Source organism: Grus americana, chromosome 2 (assembly GCF_028858705.1).
Source record: "Grus americana isolate bGruAme1 chromosome 2, bGruAme1.mat, whole genome shotgun sequence".
In the NCBI taxonomy this organism is placed as follows: domain Eukaryota; kingdom Metazoa; phylum Chordata; class Aves; order Gruiformes; family Gruidae; genus Grus; species Grus americana.
Window position 1 is genome coordinate 115,496,502 of NC_072853.1, and position 27,297 is coordinate 115,523,798.

At 36.4% G+C, this 27,297-nt stretch overlaps 1 protein-coding gene across 9 annotated transcripts in view; it reads left to right on the forward strand.

Annotated features, from left to right (window-relative positions):
- BBS9 (Bardet-Biedl syndrome 9) overlaps positions 1-27,297 on the forward strand; it is a 305,135-nt gene that overhangs the window by 60,392 nt on the left and 217,446 nt on the right. For 8 of the 9 annotated variants that reach the window (XM_054817041.1, XM_054817040.1, XM_054817046.1 and 5 more), the window contains 8 exons: positions 317-370; positions 3,374-3,476; positions 4,364-4,468; positions 6,567-6,581; positions 10,126-10,266; positions 13,557-13,652; positions 20,280-20,452; positions 21,772-21,924. In XM_054817041.1, the coding sequence (XP_054673016.1) occupies positions 317-370; positions 3,374-3,476; positions 4,364-4,468; positions 6,567-6,581; positions 10,126-10,266; positions 13,557-13,652; positions 20,280-20,452; positions 21,772-21,924 (840 nt within the window). The remainder of the gene's footprint in view (positions 1-316; positions 371-3,373; positions 3,477-4,363; positions 4,469-6,566; positions 6,582-10,125; positions 10,267-13,556; positions 13,653-20,279; positions 20,453-21,771; positions 21,925-27,297) is intronic. The other variant, XM_054817044.1, reaches the window with a different exon arrangement.

Genomic DNA, 27,297 nt, shown 5'->3' on the forward strand with positions numbered 1-27,297 from the left:
CAGTGGAAAGTACTGTGCCAAACAAAACAGTTTCAAATATTCATATATACATCAAAGTGTATTGGTTTCTTATATACACAACATTCATGACCTTTTGCTATCCTTTTTGCAGACAATTTCAAACAGAGGTTTTACATTTCTGAGCTCCTTCAGAAAATGTGTTTTGTGTATTTTAATCTGTCATAGGAATGATAAGTCCTTTACTGTTAATTCCCTGTTTACCAAGTTGATGGTAGGAAAGTAATATTGCATTCATTGTGTTCACTCATTCATGTGTAATATTGAATTTACTCTGTTTTCATCTTTTTCTTCACAGAAAGCCATTGACAGTGAGGTAAAAGCAGAAGCAGTACCATCAGTCACAGTAAAGGTACTGTACCTAACTCAAACAGTAGCATTCAAATAGTGCTGGCAAATTTTAATAAACCTGTTACTTTCTGTGTATTTCACTTAGATCATGAAAATGAGTAAAATTCAAAATGCAATATATACATAGTTGTTCTAAGTATGACAAGGTGTTGTTCTAGCAAGACTTCTGCTCTAAGTCTGAAAGCAATTGAAGTTTTATTTTTTATAGAAGAAGCAGACACAAAAACATTATTAGGAGGGAATGAAGTTGTGTTTTGAAGTTATAAGAATAATTTTTCCAACACTTTTCAAAAGGAATAAATGTTTGGTTACTCAAAATGTGAAGTTTGTTATCCTCAGATGCCTTTTTAGTTGTCAATAAACAAAAATAGACTTCCTTTTGTAAAAAGAATTTCATAGCTTTTGCTAGTGAAAACAAATGCTAGGAAAATCTAATTTGAAAATTGACATCATTGCAGTCCTCCATGAGAGTTGCTGCCTGTAATTGATTCTAAAGAAAGTGTGAGAGTGTGCGTGTGCATGCATGTGTGTGCAAGTGTAGTTTCTCTCAGCATTGACTAAAAAGGATCATAAATCTTATTTCTGAGTTTGAGAGGATCTTCTGGGAATATCAACGGAGCCTTATTTTTGAGAACCTTGCAAATTCTCCCTCTGTCTTGAGTAAAAAGTTCACAGGGTAACTGGACTATTTATTGATCCAGATTCCCTTACACTAGTGTAGTTTAGTTGTACTTGATCCAACATCTTTCTCTGCATTTTTAAATGCTAAAATGATACAGGATAAAATCCTAATCCTGGTAAAGTCTGTGACAGATTTGCTCAAAGAAGTTCAGACGAATGGCATTGGACTTTGCATCAGGTTCTTTGTGAATATAAGGTGACCTTAAAATATGTAATGCAAATTTAAATTACCTCCAGAAAGATATGAATTTATCAGCTTTTAGTTTATGTTGGAGCCAATATATTGTATTAGTGAGTTATTAGAGGCAAGTATTGTGTTTATAAATGCCAAATTCAATTTTTGGAGAGCAGTTATAATTTCAGTATTGGGAACACAAGTAACTCCCATTGTTCTCCCTCATCTGCTCATTATTGCAATTGTAAGGCCAATGGCAAACTATTTAAAATGAGCATGGATGTATTTGTATATTTGATAAACTTTTTAATGGGAAGACTTTATAATTCCCCATTCTATTGTCTTTTATGCATCTTGTGCCTTTTAATGAAACAAAAATAGTAAATGTAAGAGTTGTTATGCATTCCATTCTTTCCAGACCATCTTTTCCTGTAATAAGTTCACTTAACTGATCTTCTTATGTCCCTGTTTTAATTAACTGCAATTGATGGAAAAGTCCCTTTAATTAATGGATTAAACTCTTTAATATTTACAAAGTTATAAGCATTGGTTCTTAGGAAAGTAAGAAATAATTGTACATTATAGTTGCATGGTATTACTCCTGTCAGGTTAATTTGAACTTAACCACTGAATTTGGACAAGTTGAAAACAATTTTGATAAATTTTAAAATTAAGTATTTTCTTGAATTGCACAACTGCAACCAATGTGTGTGTATACGTTGCATGTTTTTTGCAAAGCAGGTAATGTTACTAATGAATATTATTTGGCCATTGTAATGGTGGTCATTCTACCCAAAAAACCTGCAGGCAATGCACTGTGCTCTAAAGAAACTTCCAGAATTTGTGACGCTTATATTAAAAACTTAATTTTTAAATTTAATTTTGCACCAATGACAAGCCTGTCAGAAAAATTTTAATAAAATTAGATACTTCTGCAAAAATTATGAGGTAAGTGTATTTGTCACTTCAGGCTCCTATATGCAGCAGAAAGCCAAACATAATTGAGAAATGCACTGAAGTAATGTTTGCCAGTATCTTTAAATGTCACTGTCTTGATTACAAATTCCGAAGTGTGCAGTCTCATGTCTGCACGTTTTTAGCTCATTTAATTGGTATAACATCTGTAAGGCTATTGATTCTATCTTCATTGCTCATCTTATTGAGATTCTGGCTTCAGAAAATGGGGCAAAGTTTACCTGAGGTATGTACAGAGGTAGATGTGATCCTTCCTCCATAGTATTAATAGCAATGGATGATCTGAGGGCCTGTTTACAGCCCAAATATATCATTTAAACCAAAATAAATATTGACATTACATCTGTTAAAGTAGTCAACCTTCTTAACACTTGAGTCATTTTATAACTAATAATATTTTCCTAAACTGATTTAACCTGGCTGTAGTGAGCTCTTTGGTAGACCAACAGTACAGAACAGATGATGATAAATAGCAGATACGGTCTGTGTATATGCAGACCACATTCAGATCACAGTCACCGCTATACTTGCATTTTAAATTTAAGGACATTCTTTTGATATCCATTGTTTTTGCAGAGAAATAACCGCAACTAGTGTCACTCCAGGTTTATGGTTAGGTCAGCTCTCATAATCTAGAGTTGTAGTTGTGCCGGGTAATCCTGTATATTGAATTTTAGAATTTGTTTGCAGTAAAAAAATCAAATAGAACTTGACTCTGAACTTATATAGAAAACTATACATTGCTCTTTGCCGTTAAAGGAAATAAGTTTTTTTTGTTACCTTTGTTTTTATTCTTTTTTGTTTTTTTACTTTAGTCATCTAAAAGAGGCAACGTTTTATTTTTATTTACATTAGAACAAATGCACATGACACTTGCAAAATATTAACATTCTAATTAACGCTTAGCATTAGTTTGTCTTGGGTTAAAATTACAAAGAACATGAGAAATCCCCTCCATTTTTTGTAGCCTTTCAAGTTATTGTGTTCCATTATTGGCTGTAAGTAACTCAGAATTGTAAAAGGTTTTGACGTTGAAATTTGAAATTCTTAAATGTTGCTGCGGAATTGTTCTTTGCAGGTTTTTCATACCTTTTTGCTGGTTATGCTTTTTTCTGCTATACAGAGATTAAGTTGTTGCTTCATTTAAATATTTCTATATGTCACTTGATTTAGGTGACGATACAGACCAGGGTGACTGCGCAGAAACCAAACCTGGCAGTATGTGTACAAGCGCCATTAGCAGTGACCTGTGACCAGTTCGTCTTTGATGATTTAGGTAAATTATTGTAGAGCCATTACAGCCATTGTATCATTACTTTTTCTGAGGGTTTTTGAAAGGCATGTATATGTATACATAGGCGGCTTCTATACTGCTTGGTGGAGGAAGACAAAGTAGAAAGGAATGGAGTTTCTTCCTTGATTACGGTTTGAAGCATGGCAGGTGAGGAGAGGCAGCATGGCAGCTTCATGATGGAGGGAAAAAAAATCAGTTATTCTGTGGTACTTTTGCTGGTGCATTTTGTTTTACTGGCAATTCTGTCTATGTAGAAATGGCACTGCTGAGCTAAAAGCAGGGACAGAAAGCTTGTTTATCTGTGGACAGTCTAGCATATGTTCCCAACGTAGCATCAACTGTTTGGTGATTCTAGCCTTTTTCCAAGTCCGAGAAGACTGCAGGTGGAATTGCCTTAAAGACTAAGTGGAGCTGAAGACCAGAGAAGTGTGTCCTGCTGCCTCAGTTGGGACTGCAGACCATTTCTGCTCTGAAATGTGCAGTAACGGTCCCTATTGAAACAGGGCTTTACTGACTGCTGCTCTCTTCTGAAAGGACGGTTCTTATGTTTCTCAACATGTGACAGGAGCAAAGGGCTGACGTGTTTGTAAAATATTAAAATCACAATAAAAACTGGATTTGTTTTGATATTCTGTGTTTTCAGTGTGCTGAATTGTTTTACTGGTTATGCTTCAAGATAGTTGTAAGTTGGAGAGGCTAGTTTGCCTTTTAGAAATTATGGATTTAAAATAAACATGTCGAATGATTTGATGAAGGTGAACTGATGGAAAAAACTATTGTAATTTAGTAGAATATTTCCTACAGTGCTAGAAAATGTTACTTTCATTTGGATGCTCCTATTACTTGATTTAATTTTGTGTTGGTTTTAGAACCAGATTCATCTGAAACCGTGGTCCTGTCTGTCTTTTTGAAGGGGAATTTTTGTCCATCAGAATTAGAAGGAATTTGTGTCGTTTCATATGATACACCAACAGGTAAGCGACTGGAGATTTCAAATTGATTTCCTTTTTTGAGGTCTTTTTCTTTATGTATTTCTTATAAATTTTCTTTTGAAATATATTGAAGACCGTAGTAATGAAAGAAAGAATGTGTATCAGAGTCTAGTCTTCAGTTTTAGTTAATATTTTAGGTAGCATCATTAAGTCATGTAATTGGTTTTATAAAAGTAAAATCATATGCTTATGGCTTGGGAAGCAGCTGTACTAGCTTTCCCACCCTGTCCTATCAATTTGCTTCTGTTCTGCTCTTTATGGGTCCACCTTTTGGAGTGAGAAGTTAATTACATCTTTATGACTATTCAGCCTTCTGGGCTGCCAACAAATGTGACAATAACTGCCTCCCCAGAGAGGAAGAGATGTGAATAAGCAATAGGAGTGATTATTCCTCACTTCCCTTTTAATAGTTGAACATACTCATTCTAAAGAAATAAACTAACCCAAAGGAATAGAAACGAAGTCATTCTGTTTTTTAATGCCCTAATGATCCTAGTGATAGAATATGTAAATTTACCCTGCTATCCATAACTGAAGACTGATTAGCTTAGTTTTCTGCACACAGTCTTGTGAATGTGTCAGACTACTGAGAAACTGTATTTAGGCAGGGCTTCCATGTTAAGTTAAATGCAGCATAAACAAGTGTAAGCTGTCTGTTCTTCACTTCTCACTGCTTGGCTCTGCTCTTGCACCTCCTCCCCTGTTGTGCTCACACGATCAACAGTTGTTTCTCAGCCAGATTTGCTGATTTGGTTCACTGTGCAAACACAGAGCTGTGCCAGCACAAAGGGAAGGGTGACGTGGAGTAGACTGGCATCAGAGAAATGCATGTGGAGTTAGGGCTTCTGTGAAGGGTGGCGATCTTGAGTACCTTATCCTATGTATTTTTTTTATTTAAGAATTGACTTCACATCACTTCTCATTTGAAATGTGTTTATGATGATAGTCTAGGCTGTGTGATGATTGAAACACTTATTTCTAGACAAAACTGAAACTCATATTTTTAAATAACTTGATCTTTCTTTGGACAAGGCTTGCAGGTGTGTGCAGAGAGTGGGAGAGAAAAGGATGCTCCTCCCTTTTCCTTGAGGCCCTGCACAAACAGCTTGTACAACTTCAGTCCCTCTGCATTGTGATTCTGACTGCTTATTCCTTGTGAATAACATGCTGTACCTTTATAAGTGTCCAACTTAGTGATGGGGCTTTAGACAGGTTTTGTGGTATGACCGTATAGGTAGTATACTTTGGAGTATCTTGGATCCTCTGATTTTGAAAACTTGTGTTTTGTTTTGCTGGTCTTGCTTCTGTGATTTTGCTTTGCAAACTTAAAGGGTATTTCTGAATGCTAAATGAAGGTATTACTTCTGTCAGGTGATACTAGTTAAATTTATGCTTATATTTTAGATATTAGGTTGGCTTTTGCTAGCCTTTTGGTTAGGGAGGTAAAGAAATCTTGTGTTAAGTATGTGTGATTTTTTTTTTTATATGCAATTAAAAAAAATCCCCAGAAGACATGACATCTAACAGAATTAAGGAACGGTAGAATAAATTTCCAAAACTGACCTTTAATGATAGAATTTACAAGACTCCTAAATAAAGGAGCGTAATTAAGATCTTGCTAAATTTTTGGATATTCATTTAAATTATTAAGCTGGGATAATTCTATTCAATTACATAAAAATACTAGTGTTACTTGTACAAGGCAATTAAATCCTTAAGCGTAATATACTAGTAAACAAAAACTAAGTGTCTTTGTGACTTCATTATATCTGAATAGAGACTTTTTCCTCTTTTATTTTTTAAGATACCCATATTTCTGGCCAAATCGGTCTTCAGTGTATCTCTGTGGGATTCATACAGCTGAAGGTTAATGAGTCACTCAGTTGGATGGGATTATACTATTAATGAATGTGGTCTCAAGTCTGGTTTTTGGCTAGCATTATGCCTTTATGTATTGTCTACTTAACAAATGTGGCTTAAGTTCTTTAAAACATGTTACTACATTTCCTTTTTTTCTTATTTGAGTAGGATCTGATGTATTTTTTTTTTTTCTTTTGTCCCATTGCTGGTTACATGGTAGAGCTCAATCCTGAAGGTGAGTGAATTGAAAAAATGTGGAGTTTGAATGGTTTCATATGTGACAGTGTATTCTGAATAAAGCAGATATGGAAGGGAGCTGTTATTTTACCTATTATTTCTATAAGTTCTTATTATCCTTGGTTTGATGCTATGAAGGTGTGAATATTTGAGAAAATTGAAAGTAAATGAGACTTAAACATAAAAAGACAGTTACCCATGGGGAAACAGAAAGTAGTAAAGACATTTCTTGGTGAAGTATATTGCACTTTCTCAAGTAACATAGGAATTTTGCAAACTATTAAGTGACTTGCGCATTAAGATTGGAAATGGAAAACACAATTGTGTGTTCTTTCTTTACCATATTTTTAGCTATTTTTTTTCAAGTTTCAGCAAGAACTTAGGCAGCTAAATTACAGCTTTTTTGGTGCAACTCAAACAGCTATTAAGGATTTGTAGCTAATGCTATGCTGTTTGGACTGAGTAGCTCTGAGAATGATGTCACTTAACATCTCTTCTTTCCAATTCCTATTGGAAACATCTTATTCAAGGCTAAAAGGCTCCTTTCTAACTGAGAATACCAGCAGTACAAAGCTTAGCTTACAAAGCTTAGCTGTGATTGTGGTAGGTATGATACTTGCAAAAGGTACAGTTAAAAGACAAAACAGGACTGGAAAGTTAGCTTATGTATAGGTGGACTAAAAAGAGAGAAGGGTAGTTCTGCAATGTAGTTGTGTACATGTGTGGAAAAGATACAGTCCTTGCAGGAGATACTTTGTTAACTGTAAAAATATATATTAAGTACAAATTCCCTCATGTTTTGGGGAGGGAAAAAGTTGCTTGTCATAGATTTAAACATCTACTGAAAGGGTGTTTTCAGTCTTGCGGTTCTCCTAAACAGAAGTTATACGTACAGATGTATGTATATTTGAGTCTTGTTTTTCAATACTTATGCTCTTACATGCATACTAAGTGAAGTAAAAAAAGTAGATAACTGTGTTAATGGTTCCCTTCCTTTTCTGGTTTCTGGATATTTCAGGGGACCTTGAGGTGCTGTACAGGAGATAGATGCTTGAACAATCTCAATAAAATACTACACTTGGCAAGAATAGCTATCACCACATGGCAGATTTCTGCTGTATAATTAAAATTTTATTTAAAAAATAGAGTAAATATATAAATAAACTATATGAATTATATGTATGTAGTTTGAAAGGCTAACATTCTAAAAATGAAGATTTGGATTTTGTTTTAAGAAATTTCTACTCAAGATGAAGAGAATATTGTGGAGGACAGTAAGCTTTGTAGAATTATCTGGGACAAAACTTATTTGGGTTACTGTGAGGTGCACAGGACTAGTTAAATTCAGAGTCATCAGTGTCAGAAAAAGCATTCATTCTCTGAATATTTAACATCCTAAATTAGAGATCTGAGCTTTAATGGTTTTTATCATGTACATCAGTGTTATGTTTCAAATATAATTAAGATGAACACTTGAATAATTTGAGAGTGAAATTGTAACTACAGTGCATGTAACTGTTTTATTACTTTTATCAGGTAAGTGCATAGTGCCTTTAAATAGTAGTAGCTTATGAGATAATGTTTCAAAATTTCTGTTGCGTTTCAGATTAGAAGAGAATCTAAATTTTTTTCACATTTTTTCTTTATTACGGTGCTAAAATTGTATATTGTGCAATGTATCACACCTCTAGATGAAGTGAGATGTATTACTAGACATAACACCAAAGGACTGAGGAAGTTCTGGCTCCCAGACTTTGCTACTGCTTTGTGTTTCTTTACTATGGTTTAAAATTCTGAAATATTCTGAAAGTATTTCCCAGCTAGAGTTTTTCACTGTAGTGATAAATTTTGTTGAGCTTTTTGGTTGGGTTTTCTTATATATAGTTGTTTTGGACTCATCAACTAGAAATCTCCCTAGTCCCCTCCCAAAGCCAGATACTATTTGATTTAGTTTTGATTTGACCTTTGTCTGAAATATGAAAAATTATGTTTATGACAAGGCAGACTGAGAGCAAACTATCTAGGAAAAGCTGGTTTGAAACAAGAAGAAAAACATCTTGTTTTAAATATAAAAATATTTCAAAGTCTTTTTGGCTAGTTTTGTCACTAATTTTTTTCTGTTGATAAAGTCTCCATACCTAAGTTCAATAGTAAAATGTTTGTGTTATGTTGTCATCAAGAAAAGATTTTAATTTTCCCATCAGATGATGAAGATACAGTTGAATGAATCATTCTGAAAGGTCATGGAATTATTGTCAAATATTTTTTCAGGAATTTTCCTTGAAATCCAGGGATATCCTAGTTTTGTTAGCAAAAGGGTTGCTTGGATGACTGTTAAATGGTTGAGTTCTACTTTTACACTAACCTGCGAAGCTTACATGACTGATAATCTCTCTGTAGCTATCAGTTTCATGACTTTTCTGTCTCCATGTAATCCATGACAATAATTTATTTTATTCTCTCTAAAAATATACTTTGTTAAATTCTGTTGAGGTGAGTGTTGGGTTTAATGTTTGAGTTTCATGGGTTATTTGAGAGAGAACGAGTGATTGTTGCTATAACATTAGTACTATTCTCAGTAAGATGAGTATTGGTGCCTATGGTGATGTCCGTACCCAAACAAAGCAAGGTTTCTCTGTTAGCTGCTTCATCAAAAAATCGTCCTCAAAAAACTCTGTAGTCTGGCTGCCCAAAAGAGCAAGAACTCCATGCTTCATAGCAACTAGCACTTTTACCTTTCACGTAGAACATACTGGGCAATTTCTGACATGCCAACAATTTTAAACAATGTTTATATTTGAGAAATTTTTTGACACATTCTAATGAATCTGGTTTCTAAATGTTAGTGTTAAAACTTCCTGTTTTCTCTTGCACCATTCTGATAAAATTGCATATGATATTAGATCCCAGTACCAAAGGCAGAAGCCAGTTTGTTCTACAGTTTTGTTTTATTATGATGCAGTGAGTTGAAAGACAGAGATTATTACCCAAAGGTATATTAAATTCTATTATCTACATTTTTTTCTAACTCACAAACCTCTGACAGATGATATGAAGGTTGCATAGATGTTATTTGAGTATTAAAAAAACAAGAGTAAATGTGTTCTTAAAAAGGATTTAGTTTTTGATATTCCTGATGAAAACATACATGCTTCAATTTTGTGTTCAAAGTATCAGGAGTAATCACACAGCTGTTGTCTATATTAAAGTAGAATTGTTTGTCTAGAGCATTAAATAAAATGTTAATCTTCATTGCATGTTAATTGGTATAAATACAGGTATGCAGTGGATTTGGCTAGTAACTCTTGCTTTCCCATTTGCTTGAAAATGTTCACTTGAAATGGTAATTAACAGTATTCAAATTTAAAGGTATTTTAGGTGGAAAATTTAACAGAAATTGAGAATTTTACATAGTTTTTGTTTTAACATATTCCTTAATCATATTAAAAATATCTTGTTATACCTCTTTGAGGACAGCAATATGAAGTATCTTGTATTCAGAATATGGATATAAAAGGTGAATCTGTGTTATTTCATTTTAGGAATACCAAAAGTTGCACAGTGTAACTTCAGGCTGCCTTTGCGGTTAATTTGTGTTCCAGCTCAAGCTTCAAAAGCAGCAAACCATAAGCTAACTATTGATACCAATAAATCTCCCATCAGTTTTCTCACCATTTTTCCAGGTAGGTTTTTAAATATGTCTATAATAAGAAATGTGTTAGGAACTCCAACAAGAATTGTTTGTCCATGTGAAGTATGAGGTAATGAACAAAGCTGATGTTAAAATGTTTAAAAAGTATATGTTGAAAGAAATGATGGCATAATATTTCAATAATATCCGCTTGGGCTAGTGTATCTCTTTGGTAAAACTGCAAATTTATTTATACAGTGGGCATGATATAGATCTAATTTTTATGTATCCAGAAAATAATTTTACATAAAATTCCATCAGTGGTGGTGTAATGGGGAAAACATGGCCATTCATTTAAAAAAAAAATTAAGCAGGGCAAAGCAAAAGTGGTGAATGTTGTATGGAAGGGGTACAGTTGCTTTGGAGGAAGGTTAGTGGACTTCTTGATATATCGGTCTGGAGCTGATCTTATTAAATAATTTCATTAGTCTTCTTGGACTAAAAAGAAGATATGTACTTAGTGATATTTTCTGATATACAAACCTGAGCTACGTTTGATATTCAGGAGAATATTAAAATAGTATGAAGGAGGAATTAGGTGCCATTTAGGACTGGAAAAAAGAGGAATGAAATTGAGTACTATAAAGTGTAATGTTATGGAAATAATTTTTGCTGTAATTATGTGCTCATAATTTGGGAGAGAGAGAAGGGGTGGAAGTTACCACAGGAATACTGTGTGGTACAATATGGTACAATCATAAGCAAACAAATAAGAACTGAGGACGCATTAGAGAAAATGTTTCCACTCAGGAAATTAATATCATGTTACTACACACTGGCACACTGAGTGCTGGTTGCTGATATTAAATAAAATTTAATTCAAACTCAAAAGTGTAGAAAAAGGCTATGAACATTATCTAGGGATTTGAAGAGGAGAATTAAAAGAAAGTGACTCATTTAGCTTAATAAAACACAGGCAAAAAAAGGGAATACAGTTGCCTTCAGTAAATATTTTGTGGCCGTATCATGGATCTAGATGATCATATTAGCACAAGAAGAAATGCATAAACAGGGCTTATAAAGTGATTGTGAATAAGTTCAGTCTGGCAGTGATTAAGTTTCTGAACTTCAGAGGACTGAGGTTCTGGAACAGTTTTTTGAGAGCTGTATGGGCCAACAACTTTAATATGGTATTTTTAAGGTGGAGCTGCATCTCTTTTTTAAAAGGTTATGCAGTATATTTGTCTGAGAGCAGTGGAGTAGGTATGGTTGGGTGTTTTGATAGCATGATTTTCTTTGCTTTGAGGGTAAATAGACCTTTTCTCTCAAATGGGTGTGCTGTGTAATACTTAGTTGAAACAGAGAAACTTTTTTCCAAAGGTCTGCGTTTTGGGGTTTTAATCATAGGCTTCCATTATGGCTAATCATTAATACTTTCAAAATAGAGCATTATTTTTTATTTTTAACATAGGGATGCATTGTTGAAAATATAACACAAAGCATAGGCCTAGTGTGTTCCAGAAGAAGGTATTAAAAATCTCTGAGTTCTGTTCATCCCATTTTCATTAATGGGGAAAAAAAAAAAGCATGCTCTTTATAATGTGATCTGTGAAGGAACTTTGGATTCTTGGTGTACCAATAAAAATGGTATCTCTTCTACTCCCTGTTTTCCCTTCTTTTTAGGGGAAGGTTGGGAGGAGAGGTCACATGGAGTAGTTTTTAAAATATGGTACTATAAAATTGAGCCTTTTAACCTGGCATGATCCACTACATGGAATGAAAAGAAAGGTGCGCATACATGGGCTTTAAAGAGTAGCTATTTCAGCAAGTTAGATGTTTGTGTTGCTCTGTGCCGAAACTGAAAACAGAGTGTGTTGGGTTTGTGTGGCAGGGTTTTGGTAGCGGGGGGGCTACAGGGGTGGCTTCTGTGAGAAGCTGCTAGAAGCTTCCCCTGTGTCTGATAGAGCCAATGCCAGCCGGCTCCAAGATGGACCCGCCGTTGACCAAAGCCACACCAATCAGCACCTCAGTGATAACATATTTAAGAAGGAAAAAACAGTTAGAGCTTTTGCAGCCAGAGAGAGGAGTGAGAAGATGTGAGAAACTCTGCAGACCCCAAGGTCAGTGCAGAAGGAGGGGCAGGAGGTGCTCCAGGCACCAGAGCAGAGATCCCCCTGCAGCCCATGGTGAAGACCATGGTGAAGCAGGCTGTCCCCCTGCAGCCCATGGAGGAAGGATGAGGGGGTGTAGAGATTCCACCTGCAGCCCGTGGAGGACCCCACACTGGAGCAGGTGGAGGCACTTGAAGGAGGCTGTGGCCCTGTGGGAAGCCCACACTGGAGCAAGCTCCTGGCAGGACCTGTGGACCTGTGGAGAGAGGAGCCCATGCCAGGGCAGGTTTGCTGGCAGGACTTGTGACCCCGTGGGGGACCCACGCTGGAGCAGTCTGCTCCTGAAGGTCTGCACCCCATGGAAGAGACTCACGCTGGAGCAGTTCGTGAAGGACTGTCCCCCATGCTGGAGCAGGGGAACAATGAGAGGAGTCCTCCCCCTGAGGAGGAAGAAGCGGCAGAAACATGTGATGAACTGACCACAACCCCCATTCCTCGTCCCCCTGTGCTGCTGGGGCAGGGGGAAGGTTGAATCCAGGAGTGAAGTTAAGCCTGGGAAGATGGGAGGGGTGGGGGGAGGTGTTTTGAGATTTGATTTGATTTCTCATTCCTCTACTCTGTTTTGCTTAGTAATAAATTAGATGAATTTCTTCTCTAAGTTTGGTCTGTTTTGCTCGTGACAATAATTAGTGAGTGATCTCTCCCTGTCCTTATCTTGACCCACAAGCTTTTCGTTATACTTTTTCTCCCCTGTTTAGTGAAGGAGGGGAGTGATAGAGCAGCTCTGGTGGGCATCTGGCCCCCAGCCAGGGTGAACCCACCACAGAGAGCAAGCTTAAACATTTTCATTATAATTTCTGCATAATTTTTGCATAAATATCTGAATTAAAGGTGACCTTGCATCCAGTAAAAGGTGATAGTCTTTGGGCTGTACCCTAATCACGATTCTTTTTAGACGGTACAGACTGAACCTCTGAGAAATCTGTCTTTTGCTTCCAGCCTGGGAAAGAACAACGGTGTGTGTCTCAGCTTCCACCTGTGAATGAAGGGAGGGTATACCAAACTACTGCTGATGTTCTTTACTTCTGAGTCCTATGAAGGGGAGCAGTCTTGGTCAGATTGCCTTTCATAAATTACTTGTGCAAAGGTTGATACGGTCCTGGCTATGCCTTGACGTTTGTTGAACACCACTGTTGAATTATAGAATACTGTATTTAACTTTCTCTTTCAGACTTTGTTGATCCATCTGAGGATGACCAGGCAAATGTTCTGGGATTTCAGTTTTTAACTGGTTCAAAAACCACTCTTCTTGCTTCAAAAACATCACGTAAGTGTTATTAGTATTAATGTAAAAAAGGCCTGATCATCAGTTAATATATGCACAAAATGAGAATGTGGATCATACAAAGAAGAGTAATCACTGTGTAAGAATTCAGGAGTTTTAGAGTGTTAACTGACCGTTTCTTATCCCCTCTATCTAATTATGTTACTAGGGAAGGCACAGAATTTTGTAACAAAACAAAAAATCATACTCTAAATATAGTACACTACAATGACAATTCTCTGAAGAAATTGGATTTTTTTGACATTTTTAGCAATTAATTCATGAATTAATACTGTCATTATAATAATGGGAAACCCCCTCTTTTTCTGAAAGATATTTCAACACCTGTGTTTGGAAGTAGTAATCTACTGGAATTTTTGAAATGGATTGAAAAGCAAGTTCTAACTCTTCACTGACTTTCAGTAATCCTTGACTTTAATTAGGCATCAGACCCTAGTTACTTGCTTCTCTCTACATCTAAGTAAATGCCTGTCTCCATAGATGCTTGTGTATCTTTGTAAATATAGGATTATGGATTCAATATCCTTCCTATTATTTTTACAGAATGCATGAACATGCATGTAGATGCACTGTTACCTGGTCCAGTGTCTTGTGTAGGGCAGTTTGTGAACTAAGGAGTCATGTTCCAGCCACCTGAGTTTGTGGTCTTTAAAAAAGATTGGTTCTCTTCATTTTGGAGAGTTTATGGTCTTGCCCTGTACATACTCAACTCACTAAACTCTTTCTTGGTATGTGCCATTGGAACCAAATCACTTCGATTGTGTTTAGCATTTTCCATGCCAGCAGAGCACAAAGTCCTCATTTAATACAGCAGACTGGCAAATCGAAAAGCTATAATACCTATTGTGCATTACAGAGAGTTCAAATGGAACGCTGTGTGAATGCTTTCTGAAAACTGTTCTGAGTGAGAAGTCAGAATCTAGTTTGTTGATGTGAAATTCTTTCGATGCAAAAATAATCTGCCGTACTGTTTTCAAAAATCAGTATTCATGATGGGTTATATAAATATTAGTGGTGACAACAGTGAGCTATGAGATAATATTTAATACCTTTTCTAATGTAATCAAATGTCTTAAAATCAGAAACCATCTGGAGAGTAACTTTCACTGGACCAAGAATCACTTTACATTTCTAAGGTTCAAATCCATTTGTATTGGTTTCTGTATGCATTATTTGCATGCTGTTTTATTGTTAGTTTGTTTTTAATATTTGTTTAAGTAGTAGATCTTAAACAGTTTAAACTAACTAGACATGCAATGGTAGGGTCTAAAACCTAAAGAATTTAAAGGATTTATACATAACTTTTTTCTGGATTACAATTTAAATCTTTCCTTTGCACTTTTATATAATTGCTAAATCTGATGCTGTGTAAGGGACAAATTTGTGTCTATGTAATGAATGTATTTTAGCTTCTAGTGAGGCTATAACTTTTAAGTCCCGCACCCCAAACCCTCAAGACTTTCCTCTCAGGTTTGTTTATTCACTAGCTAGGAATGATGCTTGCAGCTTTACTGTAAACTTTCCCACACTGCTTCACTTGTGAAATTCACTTAACAAAGGAGATTCAAAATATGTGTTTCTCTTAGTGTGACTACTCATTTCTTGTGTCTGGGAATCCTTACATCAGAAAATAAATGAGTTGGATGCCACCTTCTATGTTAGCAGCCTGTTTCCAACATCCACTTCATGCATTGGATTAGGTTGGTTACAGAATTTCTTAGGGAGGTTTGCTTATTTGAAATGTTACCTAAGTAAAACTTATTAAAAAAAAAAAAGTAAAAGGTCTGACACTTAAGCATAATTCAGAATTTTTTTATGAACAGACACTATCCATAATACAAAAGCATTGTTTGGTAGAATTTCATGATACTAAAATGATTGTGCTTGAGTGGACAGATCTTCTGTGGAATGCAGATGAAATTGTGTGTTATTTGGCAGGTCCTTATTCTGCTATGTAGTTTAACACTGAGTTTATACTTTGTAAAAGTGCTTATGCAATATTATCATTGTGGAAATGTTCTTCAAAAAGAAAATTGTATGTGTAGCTAAACAGTGACTAGAAGTAATGGTGTTTCAGAAAAGTAAAAAAAGTTCATTGGGACTGATCAATCCTTGTTTCTGTTTTACCATGAAAGAAGTTAATCTTGGACAGTGGAAGACATCTTCTTCCATATCCCTTATCAAATGAACCTTAAATTTGAATGGGAAGAACTGCATGAAAGTCTCCAGGTTCAGTTGGGTTTCACTGCTGAAGCTGCAAACATGAATGACATCTGTTTTCACATCTGTTTTTAATTGTATTAGCTAATCCTTTTTGAACAGTGTAGTAATCGAAGACGTTACTTCAGCCTGTCAAGAGGACTGCTGCAAAGCAGCCCAGCCTGAAGTGCATTTTGACAGTTAAGACATATTAAAAAAGAACTTACCCCATGTAGACTGAGGTTTTCGGGGGGTGGGGGTGTGTGTTCTGAATTTTTTAAAAACTGTCCTTTAATCAAAGTATAAAGAAGGCTTAGCTGTTAATTGTGTCTGGGTTTTTTTCTGCTGATGTGGGCTTTCTAGCTGAGAAAGGAACTGAATCTTCTAAGACTTTCTTCAGATAACCTACTGGCAGGGCAACCATTCTTAATGCAGGTTGTGCTAGTTGGACAACCTCTTGTAGTGTTAAAAGCCTTTGTATTTTGTATATTGATGCTCTTCAGTCTCCTGCTTTTCTGTTTGAGAATTTTCTGAAAATCTATTGTAATTTTCTGTAACAGAGCTTCTTTTAACAAAAAGCTAACACAAGTTGGTGAACTATTATAAAAGCACAGGATGAGCAGAAGCACAGTTATTTCTTTAGGTTTTTTTAATTGTATTTCTGTTTAAAGCCATGTGTTTAGTACAACTAAAGATTCTCGGTTTCATACAGTTTCTGAATTTAATTTGTCTTTTTTTGAGAGCTGGAAGATTATGTAAAGCAAATGACTGCAATGCTCTCTACTCAGGCCATGGTAAAATTAGATTGTGTTTGTATTGACCAACAAACAATGTATGGAAACTAAATATGCATTTTGGAGGAAATTAGTTTTATCCATTTGAAACCATTAATGTATTAGATATGTCAATTATAAATGGAATGACTGTTGATTTGGCCTGAAAACATCTGAGCTAATTTCCCTCAAGGAAAAATCACTTAAGGCAAAGTATGATGATACATCCAACTAAGTCCAGCCATTACATTGTGAGTGTTTAAAAAATGGATATTAGGTTGAATGTTATCTTTAGCAGATGGTGTTCTTTTCTTTAGCAGGCATGTTTTTAAATACAACTTGCTTCTTTCCTGTTACATTGTAAACAGAATTTGTCATTCTCTATTCAGTGAAATACGTATCCTGGGAATGATGCCAGTGGTAATGTCAAACAATCTTGAATTACTAATGTTGAGAAAATTTTAAATAAGTACATTCAAGTTCTAAAGAATTCTGGTTAATTTGATTTACTGTGAACCTTGTTAACAAGGGCAAAAAAAGACCTATTTTATGTCAAACCCTGGCAATTCTCTTTCCTCATAGCTATGTTTCTATCTGTCCTTCTGGATAAAGTATTGGTAGATGAGTAATGAAAAAAAATAGGGAACTGTTGTTTGAAAGAATTTATCAGGAAAATTTATAGGAAACCCTAAAATTAAAATGCTGTTATGATTTTTCACAATGTTTTCCACTCAACATTTAGTTAATTCTGACTTCCTGAAACTGATGAGAGGATTATACAAATGTGGACTGGAAACAGAATCACAGAATCACAGAATGGTTTGGGTTGGAAGGGACCTCAAAGATCATGTAGTTCCAACCCCCCTGCCATGGGCAGGGACACCTTCCACTAGACCAGGTTGCCCAAAGCCTCATCCAACTTGGCCTTGAACACTTCCAGGGACAGGGCCTCCACAACCTCTCTGGGCAACCTGTTCAGTGCCTCACCACCCCCACAGTAAAGAATTTCTTTCTAACATCTAATCTAAATCGACCCTCCTTCAGCTTAAACCCATTACCCCTTGTCCTGTCACTAGACTCCCTGATAAACAGTCCCTTTCCATCTTTCCTGTAGGCCCCTTCAGGTACTGGTAAGCTGCAATTAGATCTCCCCAGAGCCTTCTCTTCTCCAGGCTGAACAATCCCAACTCTCTCAGCCTGTCCTCACAGGAGAGGTGCTCCAGCCCTCTGATCAGCTTCGTGGCCCTCCTCTGGACTCTCTCCAACAGCTCCATGTCTCTCCTGTACTGGGGCCCCCAGAGCTGGATGCAGTACTCCAGGTGGGGTCTCACAAGAGCCGAGTAGAGGGGCAGGATCACCTCCCTCGACCTGCTGGTCACGCCTCTTTTGATGCAGCCCAGGACACGGTTGGCTTTCTGGGCTGCAAGCGCACACTGCCGGCTCATGTTGAGCTTCTCATCAATCAATACCCCCAAGCCCTTCTCCTCAGGGCTGCTTTCAATCCATTCCTCGCCCAGCCTATAGCTGTGCTTGGGATTGCACCGACCCACGTGCAGGACCTTGCACTCAGCCTTGTTGAACTTCATGCAGTTCACGTGGGCCCACCTCTCCAGCCTGTCAAGGTCCCTCTGGATGGCATCCCTTCCCTCCAGCGTGTTGACCACACCACACAGCTTGGTGTCGTCGGCAAACTTGCTGAGGGTGCACTCGATCCCACTGTCCCTGTCACCGACAAAGATGTTGAACAGTGCCAGTCCCAGTACCAACCCCTGAGGAACACCACTCGTCACCATTTTCCACTTGGACATTGAGCCGTTGACCACAACTCTTTGAGTGCGACCATCCAGCCAATTCCTTATCCACCGAGTGGTCCATCCGTCAAATCCATGTCTCTCCAATTTAGAGACAAGGATGTCGTGCGGGACAGTGTCAAATGCCTTGCACAAGTCCAGGTAGATGATGTCAGTTGCCCTTCCCTTATCCACGGACGCTGTAACCCCATCACAGGAGGCCACCAAGTTTGTCAGGCACGATTTGCCCGTAGTGAAGCCATGTTGGCTGTCACCAATCACCTCCTTATTTTCCATGTGCCTGAGCATAGTCTCCAGGAGGGTCTGCTCCATAATCTTGCCAGGCACGGAGGTGAGACTGACCGGCCTGTAGTTCCCTGGGTCTTCCTTTTTTCCCTTCTTAAAAATGGGGGTTACGTTCCCCCTCTTCCAGTCAGTGGGGACTTCGCCAGACTGCCAGGACTTCTCAAATATGATGGCGAGTGGCCTGGCCACTTCATCCGCCAGTTCCTTCGAGACCCGCGGATGCAACTCATCAGGTCCCATGGACTTGTGCACCTTCAGGTTCCTTAGATAGTCTGGAACCTGATCTTCTCCTACAGTGGGCGGTTCTGCATTCTCCCAGTCCCTGTCTTCTGTGACCTGGGCAGTGTGGCTCAAGGATTTGCCAGTGAAGACTGAGGCAAAGAAGTCATTGAGTACCTCAGCCTTCTCCATATCCTGGGTAACCAGGTCACCCGTTTCATTCTGGAGGGGACCCACATTTTCCCTTGTCCTCCTTTTATCACTGACATACCTATAGAAACTTTCCTTGTTGTCCTTGACATCCCTGGCCAGACTAATTTCTGTCAGGGCTTTGGCTTTCCTAACCTGCTCCCTGGCTGCTCGGACAGTTTCTCTGTATTCTTCCCAGGCTACCTGCCCTTGCTTCCACCCTCTGTAGGCTTCCTTTTTTTGTTTGACTTTGCACAGGAGCTCAGAAGTAAAATTTCATCCCACTAGCTTGATAATTTGAAATTCACTAAAAAGTGATAAGTTAAATTAATTTGCTGGGACGGATAACACTGGCCAACAGGTTTTGTTTTTTCACTTCAGTTCATATTAACACTTTCATTTCTACACTAAGCCATTTTTCCAAAAAAGACGGATAAAAATCACCTTCAACTAATATTAGCTGTATCTAGAGTGAAGCATAGCACTATCAAAACTGAATATTGTTGTCTGTGAATAGTTGGAGTAATACTTTTCCTACTAGAATATATCTTAGGAAATGGAGATGTAATAAAAATTATATTGAGTGTTTTATCAAATAACTCAATAACTGTTTCCAAAAGACATTCAAGATTTTAGGTGGATTGGAGTTGGTTTGTTACCACTATTATCAGATTCTTAGAATGCTGTGCTTCTGTCATGGTCCAAGGTGAATTGAGCCTGATTCTGCCTCACTGAGGTTGTGTTATGGCAGAGAATTGCAGACAACCTCTTGTTATGACTTAATATCATCCAGTAATTCTTTTGTTCCCTCATTATGGTAGTTCTTCAGAGCTTTTTGTTCTTGATGAACAGACCCATACTCTGAAGTAAGTAGTCCTGAAACAATAAATACTTAACATCTTGTGCTCCAAAATTGCCTGTTAATGTTAGGGTAAAAGAGAATTTAGGACTGGCATCAATAAAACACAAGTATTTCTTTAACATTAGCGAACATAGATCTCTTATGAAAATCTCATATAGACTTTGGATACAGTTAGTAAGTTAAATTTGTCTTATCTAAACTGTGTTGTATAGTGAAGGTATATGGCTTAAATGTGTGTTTATTAGTCTTGTATTTGTTCTTGTTTCCAAAGAACGATACAGGATCCAGAGTGATCAGTTAGAAGACCTTTGGCTGATAACAAAAGAGCTCACGCTTCGACTCGAAGAACATTTCAAGAAGCAAAACTGCAAAGATTTTGCGTGTACCTTTTCTGGTTCAATTCCCCTGCAGGAATATTTTGAACTAATTGATCGACATTTTGAGGTATGTTACATAATATGTGAATCATTAATGTTCTGCTAGTTTAAAAATTGTTTGTATGTTAGTGCTATGATTAATCTGATTATAAAGATAGATATCACAAGCATTTGACTTTCAGAAAATAGCAAGTTGCACCTAAGATAGTGCTGGGACAAAAGTTGTCATTTAGTTTTTAGCATATGGAGTATGCCTTGCCTCTGAAACAGCCCTTGTGATCAGCAGAGAGCAAGTAGCTAGCGTGCAGTCTGCAAGCGATACAATTTATGGTACTAGTATTGGCCCTTCTGCTCACTGCCTGTACAGAAGCCATGGATTCTTCATTCACTAATATCATGTTAGTTGTAAAATTGTTTCTCGAATTTGTCCTTAATTTTATGCTATTTTACTCTTATGAAATATTGAAGTCATGAGCACTTTTTTTCCCCTAAATCATCCTGGTAATTATATTAAAAAATCCCTTCAGATTTTAAAAAAACTGACTGTCCTTATAGAAGTAGCATTGGAGGCTCGAGGAGGTTTACCAGACTGGATATAAAATAAATGTAATTACTTTTTCCTGTTTGGTCATGCAGATGGCAATGAAAAATCTCCAATAGTTCAGCTACTTGTAGAAATACCTAATAAAATAAAAAATATGCACACCTATGCTGTACAGAGGAGTCCTAGCTTTTTGAAAGACCCACCTTTATTTAGTGATTTTTGTGTTAGAGGCATGTACTGGAAAGATGGTAAGGTGATTAAAAGATAAAATAAGAATTCTTATTATCTGGGCATTTTATGTACAATGTTGTTCAAAGTTTTGTGAACACTTCAGGTAATTTTGTTGCTATAGCTGATCAGTGCATATATAAAAGGAAAAAGAATTTCACTTCAGAAAATGACAAATCATTAAGACAGTGCGGAACTTAGTACTTCTATTCATGCTTAAGGGAATAACCATTTACTTTCTACTGCAATGAGTATCAAGTCCAATACACTGTGTGTATGTGTTGTAAATAGCACAGCGAACCAAGAAGAAGCCTTGAGATCCTGGTGGTGAAATTTCACTCTTTTTTTAGGCTTCTTGATGAGATATTTATGCATTTTCACTGATTATTGTGGCTGTTGACAGTTTTGATTTTGGTGGCAAATGATAATTTTTGAAAATGTTAATAAGCTTCATGAGGAGTGTTAAATAGGAAACTGGTCTAACTGACATTATCATACTTGAGTAATACACACTCTCCCAAAAATTTTACTATCATTCTCACATTTCATTTGACATGGGCATACATAATGTATACGACCCTTAACCTGAATTCTTGAAAACTCTTAAATTGCAGCTACGTTTGAATGGTGAAAAATTTCAGGAGCTGTTATCTGAAAGGGCTGTACAGTTTCGAGCTATTGAGCGGCGATTGCTGACACGATTCAAAGACAAAACTCCTGCCCCTCTTCAACATCTGGACACCTTGCTAGAAGGAACATTCAGAGAGGTCAGTACAGTTTGATTATGAGCCTAACCTTTCTTTATGTTGTTGGTAAAACTTAGCTTAAAGCATGTAAGCTATGCTTTCCTGGTTACATTTACCATCCAAGAGACCAGGAAGCAGTAATTTGTTTAACCTAATATTCCCTGTAACTTTCCAGATGATTTGCAATCGTTTTATTTAATCTGCGACCACAAAATCTTTACTCCTGGGTCACACCAGCTTGACAGCACATCATTCTTTCCTAACTGATGTTGATAGTGTAAATATTTTATAGTTCATGTGAAAATATTTTATAGTTCATAGCTTGTGTAAATATTTTATGGTGTACTGTAAACTGGTGGAATGGTTTGGCTGGTGTAACATTCACAACAAAATTGTCTGAGGCTGACCATGTCCTTCCTTATGGGGATTTTATGTTCTAATCATTTCAGAATGTGATAGCTGCAGAAGAACAATGTTTAAAAAAAAAAAATCGTTCCTAAACCATCCCCATACTGGAAGTATACAAGGAATAAAATATTTTTTTTTCCTTTTCCTGCCTCAGCCCTGAATTGCTTTAGAATAACCCTTGTTTCATGATGCATCCCCTTTACCAAGAAGTTACTTTATGCGTTTTGTGCTTTTCTGTTGGAGGATCTGATTTTACTTTCTAACATGTCTCGATAGAGAAGCTGAGTCACAATTGGATTCCTCGCTGGAGAAAAGACTTACCTTTATGCACTGCTGCATATCACAGCAATTAAGAAACAAAGGTGTTAAGGAAAAATATTTTTCCTTAGTGTTTGCTCTAAGAAAATATTTCTCTAAATTGGAGAAAACTGCTTTTCCATGTATGATTATACATGAGTCAAATTTGCATTTATTTCGATCTTTACTGTGAAAGAGATAACCATGAGATGGTTTAAGTTTGAAAGTGGGGGTTTCTGGTTACTTTAGGAAATACTAGATATTGTGATAGATGGGTGATTCTTTAACACTTTGAAATGGCATGACTAAAAAAGCCCTAAAAATAAACACAAGTGAGTCTCTTGAGTCTGCTTTTGCTGTGTAGAACCATTGCCTTTAAACCTGAAAGCAACTGAGATGTGCTTGACAGTTTTCTTATGCAGTTGAATTGAAAGATGAGTTCTGAGAATATGACAAAAATCAGGTAGTTGAAATAGATGCATATTGCAGGAGCTTATTTTATAAGGTCCTTCAAACTAAAATTAGATGGGTGCTTTTCTTAACAATTACTGTTGTAAGCTTTTTTAATTAGAATTCATGTATTTGAAAGGAGATTGAGGAAAAACATTTCTTTCCAGAGAACAAATGCTTACGTTTTTCCACATATGTTAAAACTTTGTTTTAGGCAAGCTCACATTTTTCTTGGTAGATTTCCTTTGTTGTTTTCTTTTGTTCGTGTGAACCCCCTTGCAACAATGAAATGTTGTTATTGCTAGTACAAACAAAAGTGTAGTAAAATAGTAATTACCGTAGAGACCCCACTAGTGCATATGTTGTTTTGAAAGTGAGAGCTGTGGTAGGATTTAATATTGTCTCTTTGCTATGTGGGTGAAATGAAATTGCTTGATGATGCATTTCCTATGCTAGAATAGACCTTGTTTTCTTTAATTGACTATCATCATCTGTCTTTATTTGAAGAAGTGTAGCTAATGCAAATAGTTGAAGTATTAAAACTGTGGTACATGTGTTTTCAGTAAAGGAATAATGAGGCCAGATAAATATGAACAGTATAAAGTCCTCCTCAAAAAAGTATTTTAAGCTTTTTGACATTGGAATTAATATGATTGTATTTTTGAGAATACTGCTTTTCAGAAGAATTGTTCAAACAAGTTGTCTCTATTTTTGCTTTTGGAAAGTTACTGTTTTGAGCACCATGGTTTTATTTAGTAGTTTTCCTAATGCAGAATGCATTCAATGAAGAATGATGATGCATACCCCATAGAGTCTTAGTGGAATGACTCTTATTTGCTTCAGTGCAATTTGGCTTGAACTCTGAATAAGTGATGTAGAAGTTTTAGGGGTTTTGTAATAAGATAGATATGATAAATCCCACAATGAAATACTCTAACTGTTAGAAAAGAAATTGATTTTTATTCTCTGACCATTGTCTAGAATCTCATCTCCTCCTTTATGTTAAATATTTTTATAATGTAAAAAGAAAAATTTGCATTGTTTTATCTCCTCATTTTTCACCAAAGTAATTGCTGTGTACAAAGAAGGGGTTTGTTACTTTTTACATTGGGTTTTGCAGTCAGAAGGGAAATGTATATGTTTTGGTTTTATAGTGTATTCCAAACTTTTTCATCTAGAGCAGGAAGGAGTTTCCAGTTAGTACGAGTATGTGATTTTATTACTCTTTTTAACCCAGAATCTCCAGGACTTCAGCTCCATACAAGTTACATTCTTAACAGAATAACTGTTATAGCTTAGAGTTTGGTTTTTTTAAATTGAAACTATAATGGTATAACCTCTCCAAATCCACAGGGATATAAAGGTGCCTATTATTGCTTCCCTTATTTCCTTACATCAGTACAGTTATACAGCAGATATATAACCTTTGCATGAACAGCCTTTTAAATACAAATCAAATAATGGTGACTGTTCAACTCGTGTAATTTCATTGCCTAGGTGTGATATGTACCTACTTTAAACGTATTCTGTGTGGTTTCTTTGCCCATCTGCAAATTGTTATGCATTGCTGAACTGATTTGTATTTTATAACTGAAGGAGATTGTAAATGTTAATTTTCAGATTTTCAACTTCAAGTAAAAGTTGTGTTTGTGTGATATGTAGGTAGATGTACAATGTATGTCAAACCTATAGATGCCAAACCAAAGAAAGTTAATCGAGCTGCATTTGATTCTCTGGTAAAAAGCATTTATGAACTAAATTTTTGTATTAGTCCTTGTACATTACCAACAAGGCAGGATGTATTTAGTGCTACAATATAATTACTAATGGGTTTATTATAGGGAAACTTTAGCCTTACTTTTCATCTTCACAATAATGGAGAAACGTATAAGCAGGCATCAGTGTGTGCATTGAAGAAAAGCTTGCTTTTGGTTTTGTGGTTCACTTTAATCTTTTCTTCTAGAATTTGTCTTTCTGAAGTAATATTATAGGTCTAAATAGATTTGAGTGAGTATTAACAACAGTTAACAAATAGTGACATCAGGTGTTCCATTTTGGAAGGAGAAGAAAAGCTGTTATATATGTACTAGCCTTGTATATTAGAAAAATGAAATGTTATTCTTACGATGTTTAGGAATGATTTGTAGGAAGGTGCTATGAAAATAATGGAAAAATTGATTTGCATTAGATGCTATTTGTATGCCTATGAATTAATTTCTTGATCTCTGGTTAAAATATTACCAGTGCAATTGGACATGCTGCTAGCTCTTGTTCTAACAAAGGAATTTAATTAGATGAATTTAAAAACAGTTGAACAGTAGTTGAGATCGCATAGATGTTTAGTAGTTTAAAAGACTTCAAATATGAAATGAGATTGCAGCAAATTTTATGGTAGGTGTTGTAAACAGCAGGTACTTCTTATAATGCTCACCTACTAGAGACAGGTTACTGCTTGAAAGTGTAATTTAATGATCTTTAATCTTTACAATGTGTTTTTTGTCATATTAAAAAAAAAAATCATAGTTTGGCAGTAGATGCAGGTGCTTGCCCTGGAATGATAATTTTTGTGCGTTGACTCTTGACATACATTATGTGGTTTCCAAGTACAAGCTGGAATTAACAAATGTCATAAAAATCAGATTATTCAATTTTTTATTTCAACCCACATGGATTTTTGTTCTAGTGAATCTAAGCAATATTAGCTGTGTCTAGTTGTAAGCTGTGTTTAACTCTGTAACCATGTGTAGAAGACTACTGCAGTTACATTCTTTTAGAGGAGGAGGAATGAAGAAGTTGAAATGGAGTGGATTTTTCCTAGGGCACTAACTGTTGCTTAACCAATTGTAAGTACTTAAAACAAGAATATGAGACAAGATTGAACAGTTCAAGTTTACAAAAATGTAATGACAAAGCATTCACTTTTACCTTTCATTGTGTTACAATAAAAGGTAGCAAAATTAGGACAAATCATGAAACAGACAGATTTGTCCTATATCCCCACGCTTCCATCATAGGTAGTAAGCATAGCTCACTTCCTATTCTTTGATGCCACTATTGCACAGTACTTCAGGTTTCCCCATGTTCTGAGGCTTCTTCATCCCCACCCTGTAAAACCACTAATGCACTTGTGCTTTCTAACACTGACATCTCAACTTTTACCCATGGCCCCAGCACCCTCCTGTCAGTTGCTTATTTTTGCACTGTCAAGCCAGTGCACTAGTGCTGACTGGCAGTAGCCACCTTACCAGACAAGATGGATGATGTCCCCTGTCTCAGTAGAAATACTAATAGTGTTTCTCCTCTCCTAGTCTGCTATTTTAAAAAATATGTAGAGAATCATAGAATGGTTTGGATTGGAAAGGACCTCAAAGATCATGTAGTTCCAACCCCCCTACCATGGGCAGGGACACCCTCCACTAGACCACGTTGCCCAAAGCCCCATCCAACCTGGCCTTAAACACTTCCAGGGACGGGGCCTCCACAACCCCTCTGGGAAACCTGTTCCAGTGCCTCACCACCCTAGAGAAACTTAATGATTTCTGGATCTTCATGTTGCTAAAATTTTGTGTGGTCATTGGAAATGACAATTATTAGGAATGGACCCACAGAACAAATCTGACATAAATGGTCAGCATAGTTGCATAACCTTAGACGTCTAGGCTTAATAACTATTCATTCTACAATAGTGGGTCTTTATTTTTGATTGGTAATACATTATCCTTTCTTTAAGATACTTTATAAATTTGAGAGCCTCTTGCTATTAGTAAGAGGACCTAACATGCTTTTCTAAATAGAACTGCTAGAACTAATTGACGCTGCAAGTTTATTCCCTTTATTTTCTCCTAATTCCAGCTATTCTGTTGTGGTCATCTTATTTATATTATTACTGAATAACCTGTCTCACAGAAATACTTGGCTGCAAGCAGAAACAAAGTGGCTTTCAATGTAATTTTCAGATCTTGCTCTGTAGACAACTAGAAGTTGTCCAGTTCATTTTACTGTCTTTAGCGTATGGTTTGTATTTATCTTGACTGGTCTTGTATCTTGTGAGTTCTGCATATGAATTGCATCCTGGAGAGATTCACGCACATAGGGATTTTTTACTTAAAAACTCTGCTTGAAACAAGGGGAAAAGCACTCAAACAGTCTTTCAGATTTCAAGAGGTACTCAATAGGGTTACTGTTTACAGGGAAGAGGAACAAACACAATTCCTACAGATTTTTTTTCAGTGTAATCTC